The sequence below is a fragment of the Pristiophorus japonicus genome, chromosome 16, assembly GCF_044704955.1.
Source record: "Pristiophorus japonicus isolate sPriJap1 chromosome 16, sPriJap1.hap1, whole genome shotgun sequence".
Classification (NCBI taxonomy): Eukaryota; Metazoa; Chordata; class Chondrichthyes; family Pristiophoridae; genus Pristiophorus; species Pristiophorus japonicus.
In genome coordinates, this window is record NC_091992.1 from 113,535,986 (window position 1) to 113,561,916 (window position 25,931).

General features: G+C 42.5%; 1 protein-coding gene across 2 annotated transcripts in view; it reads right to left on the reverse strand.

The window, feature by feature from the left end:
• Positions 1–20,650, reverse strand: part of nploc4 (NPL4 homolog, ubiquitin recognition factor) — a 61,393-nt gene extending 40,743 nt beyond the window's left edge. The window contains exons 1-5 of one of the 2 annotated variants that reach the window (XM_070857702.1): positions 20,529–20,650; positions 11,105–11,185; positions 5,901–6,013; positions 4,281–4,472; positions 2,229–2,277 (exon numbers count right to left, since the gene is read on the reverse strand). In XM_070857702.1, coding sequence (XP_070713803.1) covers positions 2,229–2,277; positions 4,281–4,472; positions 5,901–6,013; positions 11,105–11,185; positions 20,529–20,543 — 450 coding nt within the window. In that variant the 5' untranslated portion in view covers positions 20,544–20,650. Of the gene's footprint in view, positions 1–2,228; positions 2,278–4,280; positions 4,473–5,900; positions 6,014–11,104; positions 11,187–20,528 lie in introns of those variants that run through there. The other variant, XM_070857703.1, reaches the window with a different exon arrangement.
• Between the last annotated feature and the right edge of the window lie 5,281 nt (positions 20,651–25,931).

Genomic DNA, 25,931 nt, shown 5'->3' on the forward strand with positions numbered 1-25,931 from the left:
CTGCATGCAATACTCCAACTGTGGCCTAACCAGTGTTTTGTACAGTTCAAGCATAATCTCCTTGCTCTTGTATTCATGCCTCAGCTAATAAAGGCAACTATTCCATTTGCCTTCTTAACCACCTCATCAACCTGGCCTGCTACCATCAGGGATCTGTGGATCTGCACTCCAATGTCCCTTTGTTCCTCTACACTATCCGTCTCCTACCATTTAATGTGTATTCCCTTGCCTTGTTAGACCTCCCCAAATGCATTATCTCACATTTATCCGGATTGAATTCCATTTGCCACTGTTCTGCCCACCTGACCAGTACATCGATATCTTCCTACTATAATTTCAGATACCCAACATCTATTCTCTTCACCAGCCCCTCAAACATTATCTTGTATCAGCTTCTCTCACGCTATTCTCCATTCTTCCGTTCTTTTCATTTCCTTTGATTTTTTTAATATCAACAGGCACTCCTTTTTCTATTAAGCAGTTAAGTTATGCGACCCATTATTTCTTTTTTTTTTTAAAAAAAGAGCATCTATTTATCTTCTCTCCTCACTTTTTCCTCTCTTTCCCACCCTACAAAAACTGCTCGATATATCTTTGAATTTTTAGTTCTTACAATCAAAATATTAAAAATGTTTTTTCCCTTTACAGATGCTGTCAGGTCTGCTACACATGTGTAGCATTTTCTAGTTTATTCCCCTTATAGTAATGTCCTCCTTTGGGGACTTTTCTCCCCCATTTTGTCATCAATACCAATCCTTTCTGTGTAGCTTCAAAGAGATTGATAGCGTGCACAGCAAAGGGCTTTAGAAATAAAGACAAACTTTTTTTAAAAACCAGGCAGTCTGGATAATGTACATTCTAATGTACAGGTTAACGACAAAGAATGGGTTAAAAAGGTAACTAGTTTGCTTTTAGCTGTATTGAAAACATTAGGCTGATAAAAATCCAAGCAGTATCAATATGGAATTTTGTTTAAAGCACCTGAAAAAACTTGAACAGCAAGCTATATCACATCACAGTCCACTTAACAGATGCGGTAACCAAGACTCCATTAACAGCTTACTGAATTATACATTAAAATCAATTGCTCACTAAATTCCATTATTACAAATTACAAGACTAATATGATGGCACCAAACCAAACCCCCCCCCCGGAGAGGGAATTGATTTCGGTTTTAAGTTGGTAGCATTTGTCTATATGCAGCTCTCCAAGAAATAAAATGTAAGGAATCGATTTGTAAAGGAGGAGACAGGGGTTTAAGTGCATGTTAAGTGAATAACAAATAAAAGCAGAAAATGCACAGCACTTAAGGGTTTTACAATTATTTTGCCAGTACAAAAATCACAGGATTAAAAAAAGTTAATTAGTGAAGAAGTGTGGACAAGTCTGTGCTGTAGACTAAAACAGGATGAAAAATATCCAGCCTCCTTCCTTATGGGACCTTGTATAGCTCAAGCAGATCTAACTCCAGGTCTGAGGTGAAATGATGGCATTTGATTGTATTATACTGATTAGCCTTTTTAAACTACTGAATGTAAGTACTAATGCAAAGAGTTTACTATATTAAATTAAAACCGAGTATTCTTTAAGATTCCATATGTACACTTACATTTTCATAACTGCTGGTTTGAACATTCAACATCGATTGAGAACCCAATTCACTTAATACAAAAATGAATAAGGACTAGTCAGTAAAAAACAAAGCCCATACTGGCACCACTACTGAAAGTATTATTTATTGGAATCTGAACATAGATGGACTCTTTTTTTTTTAGGCATTCTGGTCCACAATAAAATTATTAAAAATATACAAATCTGTGTCACCGGCTGATTTTAATAATTAAGGTCATTGTGACAAAGTATATTATATTAGGTTATCTGATTCTAATATATTTTCAATCACTTCATTGGATTGAAAATTGTGACTTTCAACATACGTGATTTATCCCTCTCAATTGTACAAAAATAAACATTACAGTTGGCTCAGTTATTGTCACTTGTGTCTCTTAGCTAGAAGGCTTCGGACAGAAACTTGATTTCATGCCTATTAATAACACACCAGAGTGAGGAGTACCATATAGTCAGAAGTGTCCTTTCATCTTAATACTATGGTAATGACAAAAGCAGTTCAAACTGCCTTGATTCAAAAGTTCCTGGACAATAATGTAAATTCTGAAAAAATGCAATGGTTTCCAAACAGACAACAATACTGATGTGACTGCCTTACCTCCAGTGGTACACAATGAACACATTTGCCCAGCGCACCATGCCGGCACCTAACAAAAACACAAACCGCAAAGAAGTTTAACATAAAGAATGTAATTCTGAAAACAAAATAATCATTTCTTGGGGTCGATTTTGACTTTGCTCAAGAGTGTAAAATGGACGATTGTGAATCAGCAGCCCATTTTGCATCTCCCTCGCTTGTTATTTCCATTGAAGTCAGGAGAGATGTAAAATGATTTGCTATCATCCGTTTTACACAATCGCACAAAGTCATAATCTAAATCTATACAAGAACATAGGACCAGGAGTAGGCCATTTAGCCCCTCGAGCCTGTTCCACCATTCAATAAGATCACGGCTGATCTGATCTTGGCCTCAACTCCACTTAATCTACCCCCTTATGTCTTAAAAGTTTTCCACAAAGGACTGAAAACTATCTACTACAGCTACCTTCTTTACTATTTTATTGTGGATTGCAAATACAAGTATCACTTATATCTCATCTGTGACGACCTAATAATTAGGCAACGCAAAGTTATCAATACCACACCATGACAGGTCAATCAAGTTGGCGAACTCTTCAGAGTCATCCATCAATTGCGAAAATCCTTCCAGTCACACTATATACAGACTTGTGTAATACAATTATAGGGAAATTTCCATACATACTACAAGTTGTTTTTTTGTAAAGCTGCAGCAATTTCTGGCATATTTTATTAACCTCAGTCAGTAATGAACAAAGATTCACCCGAAAACACGTTAAAACTCAACATCACTATTATGGAACAAATTAATGTCTCAATTTTAAAACCATTTTATCTCAATCTCCTAGTGTAAATGGATGTCAAACTTGATTTAGATCGTGTCACAATTTCACCTTGCTCCAACAATATATTTTATTTAAATAGCATCTTTAACATAGTAAAATGGTCCAAGGCACTTCACAGCAGTGTTGCAAGACAAAACAGATAAATTTGACACCGAGCCACATAAGAAATTACAGCAGATGACCAAATACTTGGTTAAAGAGGTAGGTTTTAAGGAGTGTCTTAAAACGATGAAAGAGAGGTAGAGAGGCAGCGAAGTTTAGGGAGGGAGCTCCAGAGCTTAGGGCCCAAGCAGCTGAAGGCACGGCCACCGATGGTTGAGCGGTTATAATCAGGGATGCTCAAGAGGGCAGAATTTGAGGAGCACTGACATCTCGTGGAGTTGCAAGGCTGAAAGAGATTACAGAAATAGGGAAGGACGAAGCAATGGAGGGATTTGTAAACAAAGATGAGAATTTTGAATTCGAAGTGTTGCTTAACCGGGAGCCAATGTAAGTCAGCGAGCACAGGGATGATGGGTGATCGAGACTTGGGTGCAAGTTAGGACACCGGCTACTGAATTTTGGATGACCTCAAGTTTACGTAGTGTAGAATGTGGGCGGCCAGCCAGGAGTGCGTTGGACTAGTCAAGTCTAGAGGCAATTTAATTTAATTCAATTCAATTCAATAGTGCAATTTAATCAAGCTTCCATTATATTATAATAACATTAGCGTGCAAGTTTGCAGCTTACAATTTAGGGGTTTACGGGCGTGACATAGTGATGCCACAGAACTATCAACACGAGTTCATGCCAGTAATACTCAACGCAACTAAGCTTATGATCTCAGTTACTATGCAGAAGCATTGAGTGTAGATCAGAATGAGGCAAAAATCAAAAGGAGTGGCTGGAGCGGGGAGACTTGTGCAAACCTACACCACTCACTGGAGCTTTCCCAAGAATCAGTTTAAGAATCATGGTAGTGGCTTAGGAGCAGGTCACCAAATCCCCCTGACTATGGATAATGGGTGGAAGAGGAAAAGGGAGAAATAACTTAAAGAGGCAGTGCTACCTCTCAAAAAATGTTAATAAACCTTGGTACAGAAATTGTTCATAAATAGTTTGAACTTTAAGAGATCACCTCTCATCTTAATTAACGTCATTCAAACCCAGTTAATGTATCATTCTAGAATTTATAAAACATACATAATTAATGCTATTCTGTAGGTTTCTGTTCAGAAAGTCTTACTGTTGCTGGTCCCGGTTTCTATAAATCTTTCCATCCTGTTTCATTAGATACTGGTCAATTTCATCCTCCACAACATGCATTGAAGACAGGTTTGAAACTCGTGAGCCTCCATGAGCCTGGGCTGAAGTCTCCATAATCTGAGTGGAAGTCCCAGCATCACTTGATGGAAAGAGGAACAGCATGTCTCCATGTCTAAGGGAAACGATATCAAGAACAAATTACTGAGCTTAAGCCTGTCAAAAATACTGAATTACATTTAAATACTGAAACCAAGGACAAGTCAAAGCCACATTACAATGGCCCAAATTAAAGCACTTCTACTGACAAAGCAACCAGTGATATTTTTGGGAATCAGAGCATTCCTTTAAACAGCCTCATGTACAGTATGCAGAGTTCTTTTTTAAAATCGTAGCTCACCAACATCTACCAATAAATTTCACTGCAACTAAAAGCTTTGATCTTATTTTCATTAATATTCAAAGTCAATCTGTAGAGTTTCTGATATCTAAATATCATGTTTTCACACACATCACAAAAACCAGGGTTCGTGGTTTAGGGGGAAATGGAGAAAGGGAGGCATTCCCAATATTTTAATTATTTCCCACATTATCAAGATGTGCCCCAGCATTCTTACACTAGATGGGGGATGGGGGGTTTGGAAGAACTGAGCACTATCCAGTGGCCCCTTGCTGGAATTGTTTGCATGTGGTCAGCGTCAGGCCAGGTCATGATGGCTTCCCAATTGACAAGCAGCTGACGATACTCACGGCCCGATCTAATGCAAGAAGAGGTTGTTTTACATGGTGTTCAAAACACTGAAAATGGCTGTCACAGACTAATAAGCATTATTTCCAGAAATTCAGAATACTTGTAACTACGGAGAAGGAATTGTTTTTTTCTCTGAGAGTCAACAATAATTTGTTTTAATTGTTTTCTACTTATAGAAAGCAATAAAAGTTTAGCAAAAATAATCCTCTTCAGCCGCTCTCTCACTCGCCAGCCATTCCACCTATAAATAAATCAGTCTACAAGGATCCATTTCTTGACACACAATAAGAAACAAGTGTTTCGCTAGGAGGATGGAAGGAAAGGAGAAAACAAAAATAAGACATCCTCACCTTGTGTATTTCCGGTCCCCCAGGGCAACCTCACAATTAGGCAAAATGTGTGCGCGCGTGCTTTTAATCTTTTCCCCAATGACATAATTTGATAGAAATTAATGTCCTAAGTAGCGCCACTAGTTTATGGTAATTAAATAAAAACCTGTTTTTGTTGCATAGGGTTTTTACTGATGTTTTGGAGATTGCACGCCACGATTCTGTAAATTTTCTGTAAAATTGCAAACGACTGACCTTCAGGTATGTAGCTTGTATAAGCAATCCTGTTGGATTCTCAACAAGTCTTGCCAAGTTTCAATAAATCCAAAGCATCTAATGACTAAAGGTGATCAGAGTGGAGATATATTTCCACTTTAACATTGCTTACATTTTCAGTATCGGGTGCTTTTTTTTTTTAAAAAAGGTAACTCAAAGCTTCCCTGGCCCATTCATTTTTTTTCACGACGTCTATATGTTGAAAGGTGCTCATTACTACTAAAAATGGTTAAATACCAGTACGTACTTAATTTTAAGCAGGGAGAGTGATTTACTCGTTGTTGGGGAGATCACTTCAGTTTTATTTCTGTTAAGGTATACAGAAAAGCCATTGTTAGAACAGCCAAATTCCTTTGCAACCTAAAAAGAAAAAGAAAAATAAATTAAATTACAATTAGAATTAGAATATAAAAATAACTTGGAGGACTTTCCACTCATTTTTGATCTAAATGTGCAGCTACGGACCCGTATGTCGACCTCTCGACCACTCTAGATTGAACAGGAACCATCAACCGATCCTTCCTGTCTTCCCCCAACTCCCTGAAGTATAACACTTCACCGTCACACCATGTAAACGCAGATCTTGGCCAAAACTTATCACAACCTCAGTTGACAAATTCCAGCACTGGCACCCAGAGATCTGCACTTCAGAATTCAAACAGGGCATGTTCCTGTTTCATACAAATTAGAAATGGTCTTATTTTGCATTGCATTTCTACTTTTTCAGACCTTCTCTTTCAAAGCAGAGAAATAAAATACAAAATAATTTATTTTCCACAAAATCTAAATTCAACATGATAAATAATTTGGAGTTCCACATAATTGGGGGTGGGGGGGGCGGTGTTGTGGAGGAGAGAGTCCCAACCACAGCAGTATATATGTCCCCAAAAGACACATGTTATTTGATGCCAATTCTCTTCCTAATCTGCCTCATGGTAGCTTTGTAAGTTTGCTGAAACTAAATGATGACTGCATTCAATGTTTTTCTGATTTCTACTTTTGCTTCTAACAGTGGAGTAAATGCCTCTTCAGAAAGGCAAATACTCTCTAGGATTCAACAGTATTCATTTAAGAACAAACCTTGTAATTATATTTTACAATTTTTTAATAAAATGTTATAATCCTATTATAGGGCTCAATTTTCCGCAGTGATTTGCGCCATTCTTTTGGCGCAGGCCACTTTTTTTGCCCAAGTTAAAAAAAACAAAGTTTCCCCGATCAATTTGCACCAGCGCAACTCAGTTAGTTCGATTTTTTTAGGTTAAGTTTTTTTGTCAGCCAAAGAGGGCATAATCTGCCACCAGCACCAATTCTGGCCATTTAGGTAAGTTTGGCAAGCTGAGAGTTACTCCAGTCCTTCTTAGGCCAGCGTATGTGGCATCCGTAGAAAAACTTTGAGAGTTAAGGAAATCAGCGCAAGTAAGTGCAGCAGATGCCCGGACAGTAGCAGCAGGAGAGGTAAGTGGGGGGGGGAGGAGAAAGAGAAGCCTTTCGGGTATAGTTAGGTGCTGGGGAGCGGTCCGGGAGGCCGTTTGGCCTGGGATAGGGATGGGGGAGCAGACCGGCAAGCCACTCGGCCAGGGCTAGGGAGCAGACTGGGAGGCCCTTCAGCCTGGGATAGGAGCGGGGATCCGGATCAGCAGGGGGGGGGGGGGGGGGGGGAGAAATGACGACTTTAATAATTTAATGGAGGTAAGTTGCTGCAATGTATGTGAAATTGCTGTAATGTATTTTACGGTATTTTTAAATTGCTGCAATGTATTTTAATGTGCTTGTGCAGGTTGAGCTGAGCGATGTCACTTTCCAGCCTCAGCCCGCATTGTGTCCCTGGTTATCGTGGCAACCCAATCTTTTTGGCGCCGATCAAGGCTCCACCCCCAAAACGAAAGGACAGGTTAGGCTCTGCTAAAATGAAGAAATCAAACAGGAAAACTTAGAACATTTATTTTTGGGCATACTTGGGCCCCCAAAAAACGGGCGTGTAACTCTTCAAGTACGCCAAAAAAAAAGCTTTGGGGAAAATTGAGCCCGTTGTCTCTTTTCCCTCCTCTCCGCCAAGTACTACCAACACAAACTGGGGCAGGATAGAGTGGTCTGGAAAGCAAGGTAGATTTTACAAGACAAAAGAACAGATCGCTCTCTCTCCAGCTCTCCTATTAGGAACTGCTATCTTTTGTGTGTGGAGAAAATCTAAGCCAAAGCCATAAGGTAGAAAGATTTCCCCTGTGTGCCATTTGTAGTAAAACTGTTAACACAAGAACATGTTTATTATTTTCGTCCAAACAGAAGCAATCTTCCTTTGCGATTCTAAAAAGTCTTGAGCACTATCTTGGACCCTGCCATTGCTAGCTGCCTTGCATATGCAGTTACATAAACTAAGTGGTGCATTATTTTTCCACTGGTGAATAGCCTATTTACCCCAGCAGATTTTACACACATCAGAAATTCATAATATTACACTTGTTCCGTCCTATGTGCACAATTGCTTGCAATGCACGTACAGCTAGCTGTAATCTGATAATAGAGTCAAGATAAGGAAAACTTGGGACTATTTGGCGCTAACAGGGGCGCAGATGCGTTAGCGCCCGGGCGTGGCGCTAACAATGAGTCCCGCCATATTGGGCGGGAGTTTAGCAGCAGCGCTACGCCCCGATCTCCTGCGCCTGGAGATCGTGACGTCATCACCATGTACATCGACCCAGCCCCAAAATTGACTTCCACCCCCTACAGCAGCGCTGGGCAAAAACACCGGTAGCTGCAGGAGGTGTGCATCGAGCGGCCGGCTGCTACTGGGGCAATAATTAAAAGCGAGGTGGCCGAGGCAAGTAAAAAAAAAAACGTACCTTTGTTTTTGTTGTGTTCCTCAGTTTTCTTTGCGGAGTCCCACCCGAGATCGCTCAGCCCGGCACTCGGTTCAATTGCCAGGCTGATTGTGTGGCTCCCCCGCTCCCTTGATGGTCCAAGTAGGTACTTTTTAAATTGCAGATCCAGCAGCAATGACCTTCCCTTTAGCGCTCCACTTCCCTCCAGGAGCGCTAAAGCAATGTTGTTTTTGAGGGGGAAGCTTTAATGTCAGGCACTAAGTTTCCCGCCTCTCAAAAGTTACCACCCCCAAACGGGTCAATAATCAATTTCTCCCACTTTATTTCTAAGTACTGCCAGTCACTTCAAAAAGCGCAAGTTTACTGTGCTGTTGCGTTTTCCCAGTTTTATTAAAACATTGGTACTGATTCTTCATAATGAGCTTTAATTCATGCACTGATTTTACAATTTGAGTAATAACTGACAAATCTGTTCCATGGCGTAAAAAACTACACGTTATAAAGAAGGGTAATATATCTGAAACATCATAATGGCCTTTGTTACCTCTAGACTTGACTTCTCCAACGCACTCCTGGCCGGCCTCCCACGTTCAACCCTACGTAAACTTGAGGTCAACTAAAACTCGGCTGCCCGTGTCCTAACTCACACCAAGTCCCGTTCACTCACCTGTGGTCGCTGCCTGACATTGGCTCACGGTTAAGCAGCGTCTCAATTTTAAAATTCTCATCCTCATTTCCATATCTCTCCATGGCCTCGCCCCTCCAATCTCTTTAATCTCCTCCAGCTCCACAGCCCCCCCTCCACGAGATGTCTGTGCTCCTCCAATTCTGCTCTGATTATAATCGCTCAACCATTGGTGGCTGTGCCTCCAGCTGCCTAGGCCCTAAGCTCTGGAATTCTCTCCTAAACCTCTCTTTCCTCCTTTAAAACACTCCTTAAAAACTACCTCTTTGATCAAGCTTTTGGTCCTGCCCCAATTCCTCCTGATGTGGCTCAGTGTCTTATAATACTCCTGTGAAGCGCCTTGGGACGTTTCACTACGTTAAAGGCACTATATAAATTCAATTTGTTGTTTCTCTTTGCAGATGCTGACTGACTCGCTGTGCAGGTCCCACAGTTTCAGGTTTTATTTCAGATATCCAGTTTTCCCTTTTTATTTTACAGTTTTATATCAATTGGGAGCATATCATCATGTAATGCACAATGTATTATATAATGGGAGGAGAGTTTAGGTCCTTATCTTTTCCTAACAGGTGCAATGAGACAACCTTGAGAAAAGCTGCTAAGGTGGATCTGTGTTGATGTGACTGACCCTTTGAGGCCACAAATTCTAAGTGCTATAAATAGCCGCATCCGGAGAGCAATTAAAGGATGACTGCTCTTGTTGGCAGAAATTTGTAGATTGCCAGATGCTTGGAAATGTCTTCTTCCCCTTAGCGAGGCTACTTGTTCATCATTTAGTTGCCTATCTGCTCAATTGTGATTTGCTGCTAATGTATTAATGATATTTCAGCCACAGAATTGCATATAGGCAATATAATTTCAAAATGTATGGACGACACCAAATTGGGGGTGTAGTGAATACAGAAGAGGACTGCGATAAAATACATGAAGAATAGGCTTGTAATTGGCAAATGAACTTTAATATAGACAAGTGTGAGGTAGTACATTTTGATAATAAGGAGGCTGCATAGTTCTTGGAAAATAAGTGTCTAAATGGGGCAGAGGAACAGAGGGATCGAAGGGTACAGATACGCACATTACTAAAAGTAACGATGCGGTTAATAAAGCCATTTAAAAAAACAAAACACTGGGGTTAATTGTTAGAGGGATAGAATTGAAAAGCAGAGAAGTTATGTTAAACTTGTAGTGAACCTTGGTTACACCACACCTGGAGTACTGTAAACAGCTCCATAGTATAAAAGAGGGGCACTGGAGAAGGTGCAAAAATGATTTACTAAAAGGATACCAGAACTGAGAGGTCATACCTAATTGGGAAAAATTGAACAGACTGGGGCTCTTTTCTCTAGAAGAGAGAACACGGAGAGGTGACCGGATAGAGGTCTGTAAGATTATGAAGGAGTTTGACAGGATAGATCTAGAGAGGATGTTTCCACTTGCAGGTGAGACCAAAACTAAGGGCCATAAATATAAAGATAGACACTAATAAATCCTATAGGCAATTCAGGAGAAACTTCTTTACCCAGAGAGTGGTTACAATGTGGAACTTTCTACCACAAGGAGTAGTTGAGGCGAATAGCATAAATGCACTTAAGGAGAAGCTAGATAAGGGAGGAAGGAATAGAAGGATATGTTGATGGGGTTAGATGAGGGTGGGAAGAAGCCTGTATGCAGTGTATAAATATACTCGGAGTCAGTGCAAAAGGTTAAACAAAATTGTGTGGAATTGGGGTCGTAAAACATTTAAATATTAAAAAAGGAACAGGAATTTACAAACAAAATGTAGTTATCAATAAAATGGCTACATAAACAAAGTGACCTAACTTTTTAAACTTAATATTTATCAAAAAGTACTCAAGTCAAACTGATGAACTTAAGGAAACAATACAATAGGATTAACTGAAGTTCTTCAGAAGCACAGCTCCCTTGAAGAAAATAACTCAGTACCTTTTTCAAAAATTGGGCGCCCGTTTCTCGTTTTTCCACATTAATCCGTTTCACACCGTGTGGTGACTGGATACGGACGATCTATGAAAAATGTAAATAAATATTTAAGCACACACAAACAGGCCAATGTTTATTTAAGCAACTACAACAGCAGCATGTGATCCTACATTAAATTACAATTAAAGCCTTTTAAATACAGAATTAGTGACTGGAGAATTTGAAACATTTTCAATGAGACTTAAGCACCTAGCAGCTAAATTTTGTATGCTTATTGTAACAAAACCGATTGAAACAGTTGAAATACAACTGTTATCAGCTACTTTGAGTTATTCCATGGGCCAGTTGTCATTTGAAATTTGCCCGTCTTACTTTCGTTTCCAATCCATTTTAGCCCATGCTTGCATCTGAAAACATATATTCTACCTTTCTACAATGCAAAATAAAGGTGTACAGTGCACCACCACAGTAAAGATCAACCGCCTTTGGCAAAATAAAGAGACATGACTGTGTTTGATTCTTTTATACAAATATCGATGTCAAAGAACGCGTGGGATTTTTTTTTGGTTGTACAGGTTGAACCTCCCTTATCCAGAACTCCCTTAACCAGAACCACCCCTCGTCCAGAACCATTCCTGGCCACCAGGTGGCACAAGCGCAGAACTCCGACATGAACAAATTGAAGTCCTTCTTCGCTGCCGACTCCCGCAGTCGCTGGCCTGACCTCGCGATCCACCCACCCCCCCATATGATCTCTCTGCCGCACTCCCAGCCCTAAGCCAGCCAGCCCCAATATCCCCTTACTCAGTACCTGTACCATCCAATTAAACTGACCACACCTCATCCGGAAAAATCCCTTATCCGGAACAGGCCAGGTCCCGAGGGTTCCAGATAAGGAAGGTTCAACCTGTATTTTTAAAACTAATATCTGGATAAACTCGACTATGACGCAGGTACTGAATTTCAATGTGTGAAGATTTTAGCCACAGCCTGAAATGGGCCACCACAATTCTGTGACGATGCAATCCCATTCAGTACATTTTTAATAATCAACTGTTGCCAGCAGTGCAAGCTTGAAGAACAAATAAAGTACATGCAAGCTCTGCAGCTACAATGCTTGACCAATGGGCTCTCTAAAATTGGCAAACAGCTCGAATTCCAAGTCTGAACTGAACCATACTCTGCCTTTCCCTATATTGTGAGTCTGCCAGTCCAGATTGGATCAGTAGGGAGGGATCTTTTCCTGAGGCATTCTGTACAATTGTAAGAAGGTCAAGCAGGTATTGATAAGTTCTGTAAAAATGTTCATGGACTGGGCTATTATAATCTGTAACTGGATGAAGTGGAGGATTCAATGTTTAATTTCTGGAATGCTACTAATTTAGCTAGCTATCTGGTCAAGTAGTCGTACTCTCTAAGAAAATGAACGAAGGTGGTTCACCTGTAGAAGTGGCTCGAGACACTGAATCCAACAAATATCGAACGTAAAACAACCAAAAATACTTTTCTTGGTCTTTTCTACCAACAATGGCTTGGAATTTGCAGTGGATATTGACGGTGTTCGCGATTATTACCCCTTTAAATCTGACTGCAACTTCAGGATTTACAACAACTTGTATTTATATAGCACCTTTAACACAGTAAAACATCCCAAGGCACTTCACAGGAGTGTTACAAGACAAGAATGTGACACCAAACCCCATAAGGAGAAATATGGGCAATGACCAAAAGCTTGGTCAAAGAGGTAGGTTTTAGCAAGCGTCTTAAAAGAGGAAAGAGAGGTAGAGAGCTTATGGCTTAGGTAGCAGAAGGTATCGCCACCAATGGTTGATTATAATCAGGGATGCTGGAGGGTGGAATTAGAGGAGCGCAGATATCTCGGGTGGGTGGGGGGGGGGGGGGGGGACTGGAGGAGATTACAGAGATAGGAGGGATTAGACTATGAAGAGATTTGAAAACAAGTAAAACCATCCCATCCTAATGTGGAAATCTGAACGTTGTGGTCAGTCATTCACTGCTCCGACATTGGCTGCACTGTGCCGTAGCTCCACCCCCCACCCACAGCCAGCAATCAATCAGTGAAATCAGGGAAATCAGTGAAACGGACAACAACTTTGGCTTTCCCGTGGTAATATCACTGTTAAATACCCCCATTAAAAGCACTCAGCTCGTGCTCCCGCCCCTGGAGCGCCCTTCCAAGGAAGCGAAGCGCCAGAGACAGCACTCCGCTTCTTTTCAGGGGTGCACATGCCCAATTCCACAGCGGGGGCTGGACGTCTGGGCCGGGCAATAACAGTCCCTGATTGGGGCATGGGGCAAGGGGCAATTTCGACCCCAAGTGGTTTTAACAACGTACTGACTGCTAAACAAATGTTATGGCCCTGAAAAACTAATTATAGTTTTGTGGAGGGTCAAATTTATCCATTTTAATAGAAATTTACATTTTTAAAGAAACTTAAAAAATAATTATGTCTCTATTTCAGGTTTGCCTTTTCCCCATGCGAGAGCCCCACCTTTGTTTTGTTCTCTAATATTTTTTTTAAAAAAGGTAGAATCAAAGGCGCTTACTCATTTCCTGGTTCGCTGTCTGAGAATTCTGCATTGTGAATGGCTGCTTAGACAGGTTGCTGATGTTACACCAGCTTGCGATCAGGATTCCCCATTAACTAACACTCATTTCAATTGCATGTTGGAAAAACTGAAATTCTTACCACAGAGATCGCAAGATCTTTGCAGGAAGCTTATTTCGGGGCCAGCGACGAACGCCTTTGTTTCACCGCTGACCGCAAATTGCAGGCCATTAACTTTAAATAGGAAATCTGCCCGTCGGCACAATTTTTTAAAAACTCAAATCGTTATAGCAACTGTTACTGTGACATCCAGTTGAAAGCATCACTTTTGTTCAAAATCCTTTGATTGCCCTAGATGGTTCCATTAAGGGGTACAATTTTCTGATCGATATTACAACGTACAAACTTGGTACTCACAAGGTACAAAATATGAGAGCGCGCATGAAAAGTCCAAATACATGAAACAGCAAATAAATTAAACATTATATTGTAAATAATTGCTTAGCAATCAAGTATACTTACACAAAACAGCTTAGGCTTTATGTAATGTAGTTATTCTACACAATTAAATGTTACCTCTTTTTTGGATTTTTGCTGCAACTGACATCCACGATTATAAATACACCCATTTTGTTAGTTTTAACATCTGCTACATGCTTACTTCTAGCAAAACGCTTTGATCTGAGCTACAGTACTGTGTATTACATCTAACCAAATCTAAAGGCAAAGATTTATTTTTTAATTTGACTGATCCCCTGAGAAAGTTACAGCACTCTAACCTACTTCCCTCTGAATTTGCAGCATTCCGCTCGCTTAGATCCAACCACAAGCTTGTCATCAAACCTACTGACAAGGGTGACGCTGTTGTTTGGCGATGGCCAACTCTGACACCTCCTCCTACCTCCCCATGAACCTGCCACTGAACATCAAGCCATAATTTCCTAGACCGTCACTGACCTCATCTCCTCTGGAGATCTTCCCTCTACAGCTACCAACCTCATAGTTCTCCAACCCCGCACAGCCCACTACTACCTCCTTCCCAAGATCCGCAAACAGGACTGCCCCGGTAGACCCATTGTTTCAACCTGTTCTTGCCCCACAGCTTATTTCTTCCTATCTTGACTATTTTTTCTTCCCTTGTCCACTCTCTTCCTACCTACATCCGCGACTCCTCCGATGCCCTCAGTCACTAACAGTTTTCAGTTTCCCGTTTCCCAGCCTCAACCGTCCCCTTTTCACCATGGATGTCCAATCCCTCTACACTTCCATCCCCCACCAGGAGGGCCTGCGGGTGCTCCGCTTCTTCCTCGAGCAGAGGCCCAACCAGTCCCGAGCCACCACCACCCTCCTCCTCCACCACCTGGTTGAACTTGTTCTCACATTGAACTACTCCTTTAACGCCACTTATTTTCTCCAAATTAAAGATGTTGCTATGGGAACCCACATGGGTCCTAGCTATGCTGCCTTTTCATGGAACATTCTTTGTTGCAGTCCTACGCGGGTCCCCTCCCTCACCTCTTTTTCCTGTACAGGTTGTAGTTCTCCAGTCCGGGACTCTTTGATCCGGCAACATTCCTGGTGGGTGGGTCGTGATCCGTGCTGTGTCCTGGGGCTGGCTGTTCCTCTTCTCCCCGTTGCCTCCGGTGTTCCATCCAAGGTCGAGTCAACGTGCTGTGTCCTGGGGCTGGCTGCTGCTGCTCTTCTCCCCACTGCCCGGAGAGGGAGCGAGGCGTGTGGCAGCTGACTGAGGCACCGAAGCTGGGCCCGAGAAATGCTGCCCAGTAAGCTTCTGCAGCCGGGTCGTTGTCAGCAGCGTTGTCGTCAGTACCCGGTAAGTCTAGAGTACTGCTGACAACACTAGGGTCGGTGTGACCGCCCGTGGTACGGAAAATTCTCTGATTCGGCACTGGGTACTGGACTGGAGAGGTACAACCTGTACATTGATGGCTATTGGTGCAGTTTCCTGCTCTCGCCCTGAACTAGAAAATTTAATTCACTTTGCTTCCAATTTCCACCCTTTCCTCACCTCCGACTCTTCCCTTCCTTGACTTCTTGGTCTCCATTTCTGGGGATAGGCTTTCGACCAGTATCCACTCTTCCAGCTACCTGGACTACACTTCCTCCCACCCCGCATCCTGTAAGAACTCCATTCCATTCTCCCAGTTTCTCAGTCTCCGTCACATCTGCTCTGACGATGCCACCTTTCACACCAGTGCCTCGAACATGTCTTCCTTTTCCCTCAACTGAGGATTCCCCTTCGCCGTGGTTAACATGGCCCTCAACCATGTTCTTTCTATTTCCCGCACCTCTGCGCACACCCCTTCCCCTCCCTCTCAGAACCATGACAGGGTTCCCCTTATCCTCACCTTTCACCCCACCAGCCTCCAGCAGATCATCCTCCGCCATCTCCAGCGTGATCACATCACCAATCGCATCTTCCCCTCCCCTCTCAGCATTCCGAAGAGATCGCTCCCTCCACGACACCCTGGTCCATTCCGCAGCCACCTCCAGCACCCCCTCCCCTTCCCGCGGCACCTTCCCGTGCAAGCGGAGGAGATGCAACACCTGCCCTTTTACCTCCATCATCTCACTATTCAGGGGCCCAAATACTCCTTCCATGTGAAACAGCGATTTACTTGTACTTCTTTCAATTTAGTATACTGTATTCGCTGCTCACAGTGTGGTCTCCTCTACATTGGGGAGATCAAACGCAGATTGAGTGAGGGCTTTGCGGAGCACCTCCATTCAGTCCGTAAGCTTGACCCTGAGCTTCCGGTCGCCTGTCACTTTAATTCCCTGCTCCACTCCCACTCTAAGGTCTCTCCATCCTCTGCCTCCTACACTGTTCTAATAAAGCTCAACGCAAGCTCGAGGAACAGCACCTTATCTTTCGTTTAGACACTACAGCCTTCTGGACTCAACATCGAGTTTAACAATTTTTGATAACCCCTGCCAATTTTTGGCTCCCTTTCTCCCCCATGCCCGATTTTATGGTTTTTTTTCTCTTTATCTCCAATGGCAGCTAGTCATTATTCCACCATTCACACCCTATCTCGACTAACCTTTTTCTAACTCCTGGCATTATCATTTCAATTCGGCCCATCATCCCTTTTGCCTCTCCAATCTCTCGTGCCTTCCATCCTAGCACAGTCCTTCTCTTTTTTTTTGTTCTTTCTTCCCCTCCCCCTTTCAGTGCTCCTTAAAAATGTTCTTTTCGAACATTCGCCAGTTCTGACGAAGGGTCATCGACCTGAAATGTTAACTGTTTTTCTCTCCACAGATGCTGTCTGACCCGCTGAGATTTCCAGCATTTTCTGTTTTTATTTCAGATTCCAGCATCCGCAGTATTTTGCTTTTGTGTTGCAGCGTATTATAATGGATTGGATTTTGCAATGAACAGGATGATTCACTTAACCAGTGGTTCCTTTAAATTAACTTAATAATGCACTAATTATTTGATCTTTATTATTCATTTCCTCAATATGACCTTTTTTGGAACAGTGAGTGGGAATAATATCTTGGGGTAGGAGTTTAAGACTAAATTAACTATCAGCACTGTATTAACTATCACACCTGAAATGACAGGCACCAAAACATTGCATCACTGATGCCAATTCATCTCAGTTATCAGCTTTATTTATTTATTTTTAAAAGTTTTGGTCTCCCTACCCAAGGAAGGATATACTTGCCGTAGATTACTTCCTGGGATGAGAGGGCTGTCCTATGAGGAAAGATTGAGTGGAATGGGCCTACATTCTCTGGAATTTAGATGAACGAGAGGTGATCTCAATGAAACGTGTACAATTCTTAGAGGGCTTGACAAGGTAAATGCTGAGAGGCTGTTTCCCCTGGCTGGAGAGTCTAGAACTAGGGGTCATAGTCTCAGGATAAGGGGGTCAGCCATTTAGGACTGAGATGAGGACAAATTTCTTCACTTGGAGGGTTGTGAATCTTTGCAATTCTCTACTCCAGAGGGCTGTGAATGCTCAGTGGTTGAGTATATTCAAGACTGCTATCAATAGATTTTTGGACATTAAGGGAATCAAGTGATATGGGAATAGGGCGGCAAAGTGGAGTTGATGTGGAAGATCAGCCATGAATGGGCGAGCAGGCGCGAGGGGCCATATGGCCTATTCCTGCAACTATTTTATACTGTTACTACATTTGATTTTTTTTTCTAAAAGTGATGCAGATTTCCTAACTTCCTGTATATAAAGACTATGTACATGCATCTGACCGTACATCTTAAAAATCTTATGCCTGCATGAATTTCCTGGCTACAAAATCTTGTTTACCATTATCATGTTTGTCACATTTTTCCATTATAAATTCTTATGCCCACTTTTATAATGGAAACTGCCATTGTAATTACACTATCGTGCCACTAGTAGTGCCTCAGTTTCACATCTCCCGGCTTCGCAGACTGTACTGCAGAGAGACATTCTGATGTTCCAACGAGCTCCCCTTTCTGTTTCCCAAGTTGCAAAGTTGAGAATTTTTTTTTAATTTTTTTTTTAAAGTATAAATAATATAAAATTAAGGTATGATACAAAATGACAGAAAGTGTGACTTTAAAATGGGGACTGGATTACATGCTGATGAAGACCTCACAGCTAAAAGTTAATCTGTCTGTTCTCTTCACAGATGCTGCCTGACCTGCCGAGTGTTTCCAGCGGTTTCTGATTTTTGTTACTGAATTCCACTAGTGTGCCTTGGCCCAATTATCCCACCCTATAACCCAGCTTCCACTGACTACTGTTCCTGGGTCTCGACTCCTCACCTGCAAAGCCGCAGGAGATTTGACTAGTTTTGTTTTTAATGTTCTTTTATTAAAACATATTAAAATGAGTTCGTCTTAGCCTTCTAAGCCACACTGAAACATACAACAGCTTTTCATCTCTAGAAACAGGTTGCACTGGTCCATTTTTATTGTTTGCTATGGAAAACTGGAGAGAAATAATGGCCTTGAAATTACAGGTGTTTATGACAGCGTACTCTCAGAGTACACCATCGCATTCCCTTTCAAATGCTCCGCAAATTTGAGATTTCCGCATGTGCTTGCGCAAAATCCAGAACTTAAGGCCTGTCAACGTACCCACTGACAGGCCATCCATGGGAGCCACGAGAAAGCAATCGCTGGCATAGAGTTGGGCTATTTGCCCAGCGGCTGCACGCAGAAGTCTTACGGTTGATGCAAGCAGGCCTGTTTGCATCACCGTAAGCGGATATCTAAGGATTTAATTAAACATGCATATTCTAAATTATGCGCACACTATTAAACAAATTTATGCAAAAATTGGCCTGGATTTTTAATGGTGCATAAAATTAGCAAAAACATTTAATTTTTAGTGAAGTTGGTGGAATAATGAATAAAATCCAATTTGGTGCATCATATAATTAGATATGGGAATTCCCTTCGTAAATGATTGAAATGGAATTCTGCTTATCAATTGGAGGTCCAGGCTCATTTCGCTGCCCTCCGCCTCCAGGCCTGCTGCCACAGGTACTTTCGTAATTGTTTTGTTGGTCGGAGAGGTACTTCAATCTGCTGTTTCGTCCCAAAGGCACGAGTAGCTACAAGATAGTTGTTTTTAAACAAAACAGGTTGCTCGAATATAATCAAAGTGTTCTTCATCCTCTTCCTCAAGGCTTACTTCCTCAAACTATGCAGAGACATATATTACATCTCCCTTCACACACAAAAATGCTAACTCATGCTGGGGTATGGATACACAGGATACACACTCCAGCTCCTTGCTCAAGCTATTCTCCATGTTCATCTCCATTCAGCTAACTTAACACAGGCCAGGGATCCTGGCCTATATGACTCAGTACAAACAGTTCTTTGGCCACTGAGCAATTAGGTGAGCTCCTAATTTCAGCCGTATAGAAAAAAAAGTTAAGCTTTTAAAATAAATAATCAGGATTTGGATTCCGAATACTAACATTAAAAAGTGTAATTACAGTAAAATCTGAACATTCGTTCTGTTGCTCAAAGTTTGACTTTGCAGCAGTACCTAGTTATATTTTCCCCAGTTTCTAGAAGTGGCCTAATTGTGTGCATGCAGTACCTAGTGCCTCATTCATGCAAATAATGCTGACAGTATACACAAAGGATTAGGAAATAGCAGCACAATTGTTATGGCTGCATTCTCCATTAATCTACAGAACTGAAAGTTCAGCGGCAATCAACATAATGAAGGGTCGAAATAGCAATTCAATGTGTTGTATTGTGGAGAGATTGACTTTCAGTGACCAGTTCAAGATGGTCAGCAAGGTGGTGTGGAGTCCACGTATCGATAAAATATCAAGATATGTAATATTGCCCCAGGTCAGTGTTGAAGGTTTGTGTGCAAGTGCTGGTTGAGTCGGAGGCAATCCCCACACATTTGCCGGCCTACACCTCCGACCCTGGGTTTAAGGCCCGCGGTTTCTTTTCTCAAACTGCTGCCTCATTGCTCCGGGCACGGCGGCAGTGGCAGCCGCACGGATGGAAGAGGGCGGGCGAAGCCGCACCACCTCACCGGGAGCCCGGTGTGGCTGCAGGCTGCAGGCCGCAGAGCGGGGGTGGTCGGAGTCGCGTCTTTCCCCCCCTCCTCACCCCAAACTACAGATCGGGCCGGGCCGGGCCTGGCGAGCTGAGGGACTAAGTGACCCCGGCACCCCGCTCCACCCGACAGTCCAGCCCAGCCGTGTCCGGAACAACTGGGGGGCCGCCGGCGGATCGGGAGTCACAAGTCGGACCCCTCGCGCGCGCGCGCACACACACACACACACAGGGCCCGAGCGGAGAATGCGAGCCGTCCTCTCCCTCTCTTGCCCCCGGTGCGAGTGGCCAGCTCCAGGCGGTTACTTACGATGTTCTCCGCCATGACGTGCCGCTCCTCCGCCTTGAACCGAAAAGTGTCTTCAAACCTCTCCGTCACTCCGGGTGTCACCCACAAAGCCGTCCGTCGCCGCGCAGCAGAGCGGAGTAAATAGATCCGCCGCGCACGCTGTCCCCCCCACCGCGTGCCCTGCACTGCAATTAATAGCACTGCACGGTGCAACCCATCACACTGCAATTAATAGCATTATACAGTGCAACCCCTTACACTGCATTTAATAGCACTGCACTGTGCAACCTCTCACACTGCAATTAATAGCACTACACTGTGCAACCCTCACACTGCAATTAATAGCACTACACTGTGCAACCCCTCACACTGCAATTAATAGCATTACACGGTGCAACCCCTCACACTGCAATTAATAGCATTGCACGGTGCAACCCCTCACACTGCAATTAATAGCACTGCATGTTGCAACCCTCCAAACTGCAATTAATAGCATTGCACGGTGCAACGCTTCACACTGCAATTAATAGCACTGCACATTGCAACCTCTCACACTGCAATTAATAGCACTGCATGGTGCAGCGCTTCACACTGCAATTAGTAGCACTGCACGGTGCAACCCCTCACACTGCAATTAATAGCACTGCACATTGCAACCCTTCAAACTGCAATTAATAGCACTGCATGGTGCAATCCCTCACACTGCAATTAATAGCTCTGCACGGTGCAATCCCTCACACTGGAATTAATAGCACTGCAAGGTGCAACCTCTCACACTGCAATTAATGGCATTTTATGGTGCAACCCTTCACACTACAATTAATTGCACTGCAAGGTGCAACCCCTCAACACTGGAATTAATAGCACTGCACAGTGCAACCCCTCACACTGCAATTAATAGCACTGCATGGTGTAACCCTTCACACTGCAATTAATAGCATTACACGGAGCAACCCCTCACATTGCAATTAATAGCACTGCACGGTGAAACCCCTCACATTGCAATTAATAGCACTGCACGGTGAAATCCCTCACACTGCAATTAATAGCACCGCACGGTACAACCCCTCATACTGCAATTAATAGCACTGCACGGTGCAACTCCTCACACTTGTGGAAATGTATTTTTATCCAAGCTGATACCACACGGTATTTTTGTGCCCTTTGCATTATATAACAAAATGGAGTCCTGGTCCTTCCAGAAATTTCTGCATAAAGCAGTCGGCTTGCATAAACAGCTAAACCTGGCTTGAAATGGCTGATAGCCACCAGACAGCTAGGAGACAAGTCCTGCTGAGACAAGTACCCCCCATGGTGCTCTCCTATTGTCTATACAGCACCAGTTCCACTCCACCCCACCCTTTCCGAAGTACTCAAACCACCAGCCATTATCTCTTGTAGGGACCTCAATCATTTGATGCAAAAAGATAACTGACTAGGAAACTGGACAATCCTGACACAATGCAAGGCAGGTAATAGCTCATTACTACACTCTCATCGAGTAATGGCCGGCTGGCCAACTAATAACCCTGACAAAAGGAAATATCTGGAACCCATGTCAGGACAAGGATGTAGTAATTAACTCTTTATCCATATTCACTGACTGCGAGACAGAGCCAATACACAGGGAGAGGCCATAACTTGGGTTTTACTGTATAAATATCTCGTGAAACTGTACCATTGTGGAGGTGTTCGCTTAACCATTGACTGAGTGTGACCTTTCCCTTGCTAGCAAGTAAATTAAAGAAACTTCTGCCGGAGCTGAAGGTGTCTGAGTCGTTTATCGGAGGTCGAGATTGTGACAGTTACTTCTTGGAGGTTCCACTGAGATGCATACTCTCTGCCCTGTGAGTAAAAGGGATACAGGCATAGTGCCTCTCCAGTGAAAGGCTTCAGTGGCCAAAACAAGGTGAGCCTTTTGCTCACAAGAGGTTTCTTCACTGTTGTAATCTGTTGTCCACAGGGGAGGTACTCCAATCTACGAGACTCGACATTTAAAAGCTAAAGTTATTTTTTATGACCATTTCTTTCTCAGCTCGCAAGCAGAAGAGATCTGGTTCTGGAAATATCTTGAAACAGCCCGGGGAAGGTTTCAGTTGGTAAGGTAGAAAGAGCGCTAGTCGATCGAAGGTTCTTATGTGATAAGATTAGGGAAAAAAAAGGTTCTTAAAGGTTCTTATGTGATAAGATTAGGAAAAAAAAAAGCGGAATTGATCGAAGGTTCTTATGTGATAAGAGTTAAGGTAATGGGACCATAAGTTTTATAAGTTTTATAAGTTTTATTGGGATAAGTTAAGGACTCGGTCTGTAGTGGCGTACAGCGCAGACTGAGAATTGATTATTTGTTTAGATAGAGTTGAAGGTTATGATTTGTATACTCGTGTGAATGTTGTTTGTCCTAGTTGTCCTTGTTATACTGTTGTGTGCAATACCTTTGTGCAACATTGCAATTAGAGAAACGGGAAGAGTCACGAGGCAAAATTGTGATTTGGAATAACAAGGATTGATTAAGAAAAGAAACAGTAAATGATTGATCAACTACGGTTGGTTCGTGCCAACATATCTCACACACCCAGACTGAGCCCGAATTAAGAGCCTTTTCAGGCCACGTAACGGCCAGGAGAAGTGGGCGTAGAGAACTCGGTTGGCCGAAAGGATTGTGAGATCAGAAACTGTGGAAAATCTTAATCATCCAGAATGGGTGCCAGAGCAAGTTAAAACACCACAAAAGGCACACCAGCCTATGTCATGCTCCAGAATTGTGGTCAGTCTTCAATTGACCAAAGACAAAAAAATGGGTAAAGTGGACTAAGGGTGAAAACAGGCCATTTCCACCAGATGGTTCATTTAATTTAGAGAGAACAACATGTCTAGAGGAGTGTCTTATAAACAGAGATCCAGGTAGAAGAGGTAAAAAAAAGGAAAGTAATAGAAAAGGCCTAGGTTCCGATTCTTCAAGCTCATGTAAAATTAACAGAGGAAGTAAATAAAAAAAAAGAGAACCTGATAGTGACTTATAGATTCAAAAAAAAATAAAGCTGGCCAACAAAAAAAAAAGCTTTATTGAATGGAGATAGACTTTTGTGAATGTCTTGTCTTTGAATGAGAGTGCTTCTGTGTTTTTCTTTCGTGTCTGGAAACCTGTTTGGAAAGGTGGTGCAACTGCCTGTTTGTTTTAACTCCACCCACTTTTTCAAACAGAGTGAAGTTTTTTTTTAACCCTTCATAGTGTTGTCCTGTATGTGGGAAGTTTAAGACATTTTAAGTTAGAAACGCAGGTGTGGATTTATTCGGATGAGAAGTTACGAAGCTAGGAAATGCACAAAGGATAGGTTTGTTGAGACATGGTCCCGGTTAAAAAAAAAGAGAATTTATTTGACACGCTCACTTACTTGTCGAAAGAAGACACGCAATCATTGATTACATTGGGTTGAAAGACATAAATTCAGTCTAGGAGTGAGATAAAGAACGGGGAAGGGAAGTTGCAATGCCTTTTTTTACAAAAAAGCCTTTGTGGGTCTCTCGAGGTGCAGGCTGGGGGAGTACAGTCCCATTGTCCTTGGTATAAAATCTTGATGCGAAAGCTTCTAGCTCAGTAAGAGGATTTGTTTTTTAGATAAAGAGTGGCAGTACAATATTTGAATTGGGATTTTGAGATATTTCAGGTGATCTCCTTGATCAACATTTTGGGTGTATTGGAAAAATCTTGGGTTTGGAAGCCTTTTAATAAAATTATAAAACAAATACTTTACATTCTGTGATCTGTGAATCACTATAAGCATAAATGAGAAGTCCGTGTAACACACCGATTCTTCCGGTTCAGAAGCCCAATAGTGACAAATGGAGGTTTGTCCAAGACCTACGAGCTGTGAATGAATCTACTATATTCTCACAATGTTTAAAGAAGGATTTGGAATGAAGTATCCCGGAATGCTTTCCAGAATCTTAAGCAGTCCCTCACTTCAGCACCAGCCTTGGGATTACCAGATTACACTAAGACATTCAACTTATTTGTTCATCACAAGTCGGGTTTTGCACAATCTGTTTTGACTCCGTTACATGGGGACAGGCAGCGACCGGTAGCGTATTTCAGTATCCACCAAGACCCAGTGGCATGCGGACTACCAGGATGTCTTCCTTCGTTGGCAGCAGCTTAATATGCTATGCAACAGGCTCAGACAATAACTCTAAATCATCAGACCATTCTATACATCCCACACTCTGTCGAGATTTTACTTACTAAATGTGCCACCCAACACCTAACCTCCGCAAGAACCACTAAATATGAAGTTGAACTGTTATCAAATCAGAACCTTATCATCAAAAGATGTACTACCTTAAATCCAGCCACTCTACTCCCCACGGAAGAAGACGGCGAACCCCATTCATGTGAAATGGTAATCGAATTAGTGACTAACCACGTATCAATCTAACAGATGTACCAATGTGTAACCCTGATCTAGTGTACTATGTTGACGGATTAGCCCTACGAAATGATAGGGGCCAACCTAGAGCGGCTTATGCAATTGTAACCCAGTTTAATGTTGTCGAAACAGCCTCCCTTCCAGACTCCTGTTCAGCCCAACAAGCCGAATTGTTTGCGCTAACTCGAGCCTGTATTCTGGCTGAAGGACAAACAGTTAATATCTACACTGACTCCGGTTATGCTTTTGGGGTATCACATGATTATGGACAAATTTGGAAGAGTCGCGGGTACCTGACTTCTTCAGGAACCACTATCAAAAATGCAGAACAAGTGGAAAATCTCCTGCGAGCCATTCAATGCCCCTTGAAACTTGCCATTATCAAATGCCAAGCACATACAGGCCAGTCGAATGAGGTGGCACTTGGGAACGCCAGAGCTGATAATGCAGCTAAGTCAGCGGCTCTGTCAAAAGGGGGGATGCAGGTGTCATTGTTCCCACTAAGGAAAAATAATTGCTCAGACCCGCCACCCACTATTAATGACGTGCTGACCTTTCAGACACAGGCCAGTACGGAGGAGGTGGTGACCTTGGCGAAGGATCAATGTTATAAAAATCCAGAAGGAATATGGGTTCACCACGACGGCTGCGTGGTGGCGCCCAGATCCTTACTTCCATGGATTGCCCGATGTGTTCATACATTCACACATGCAGGCAAAGGGGGGGTGGCAGATTATATTTTGGCAACTTGGTATGCACCGGGTATTTCGGCAATTGCAAAACAAATCTGTGAAAATTGTGTTACCTGTCAGACAATGAATCCGGGTAAGACGGAAAAAGTAGAATCTGCGTCCCACCCAAATCCAGTGGGGCCTTTTGTACATTTACAAATGGATTTTATTGAATTACCTATGTGTATGGGATTCAAGTATGTATTAGTTATTGTAGATGTGTTCTCTAGATGGATTGAAGCTTTTCCATGTAAAAAGGCCGATGCCAT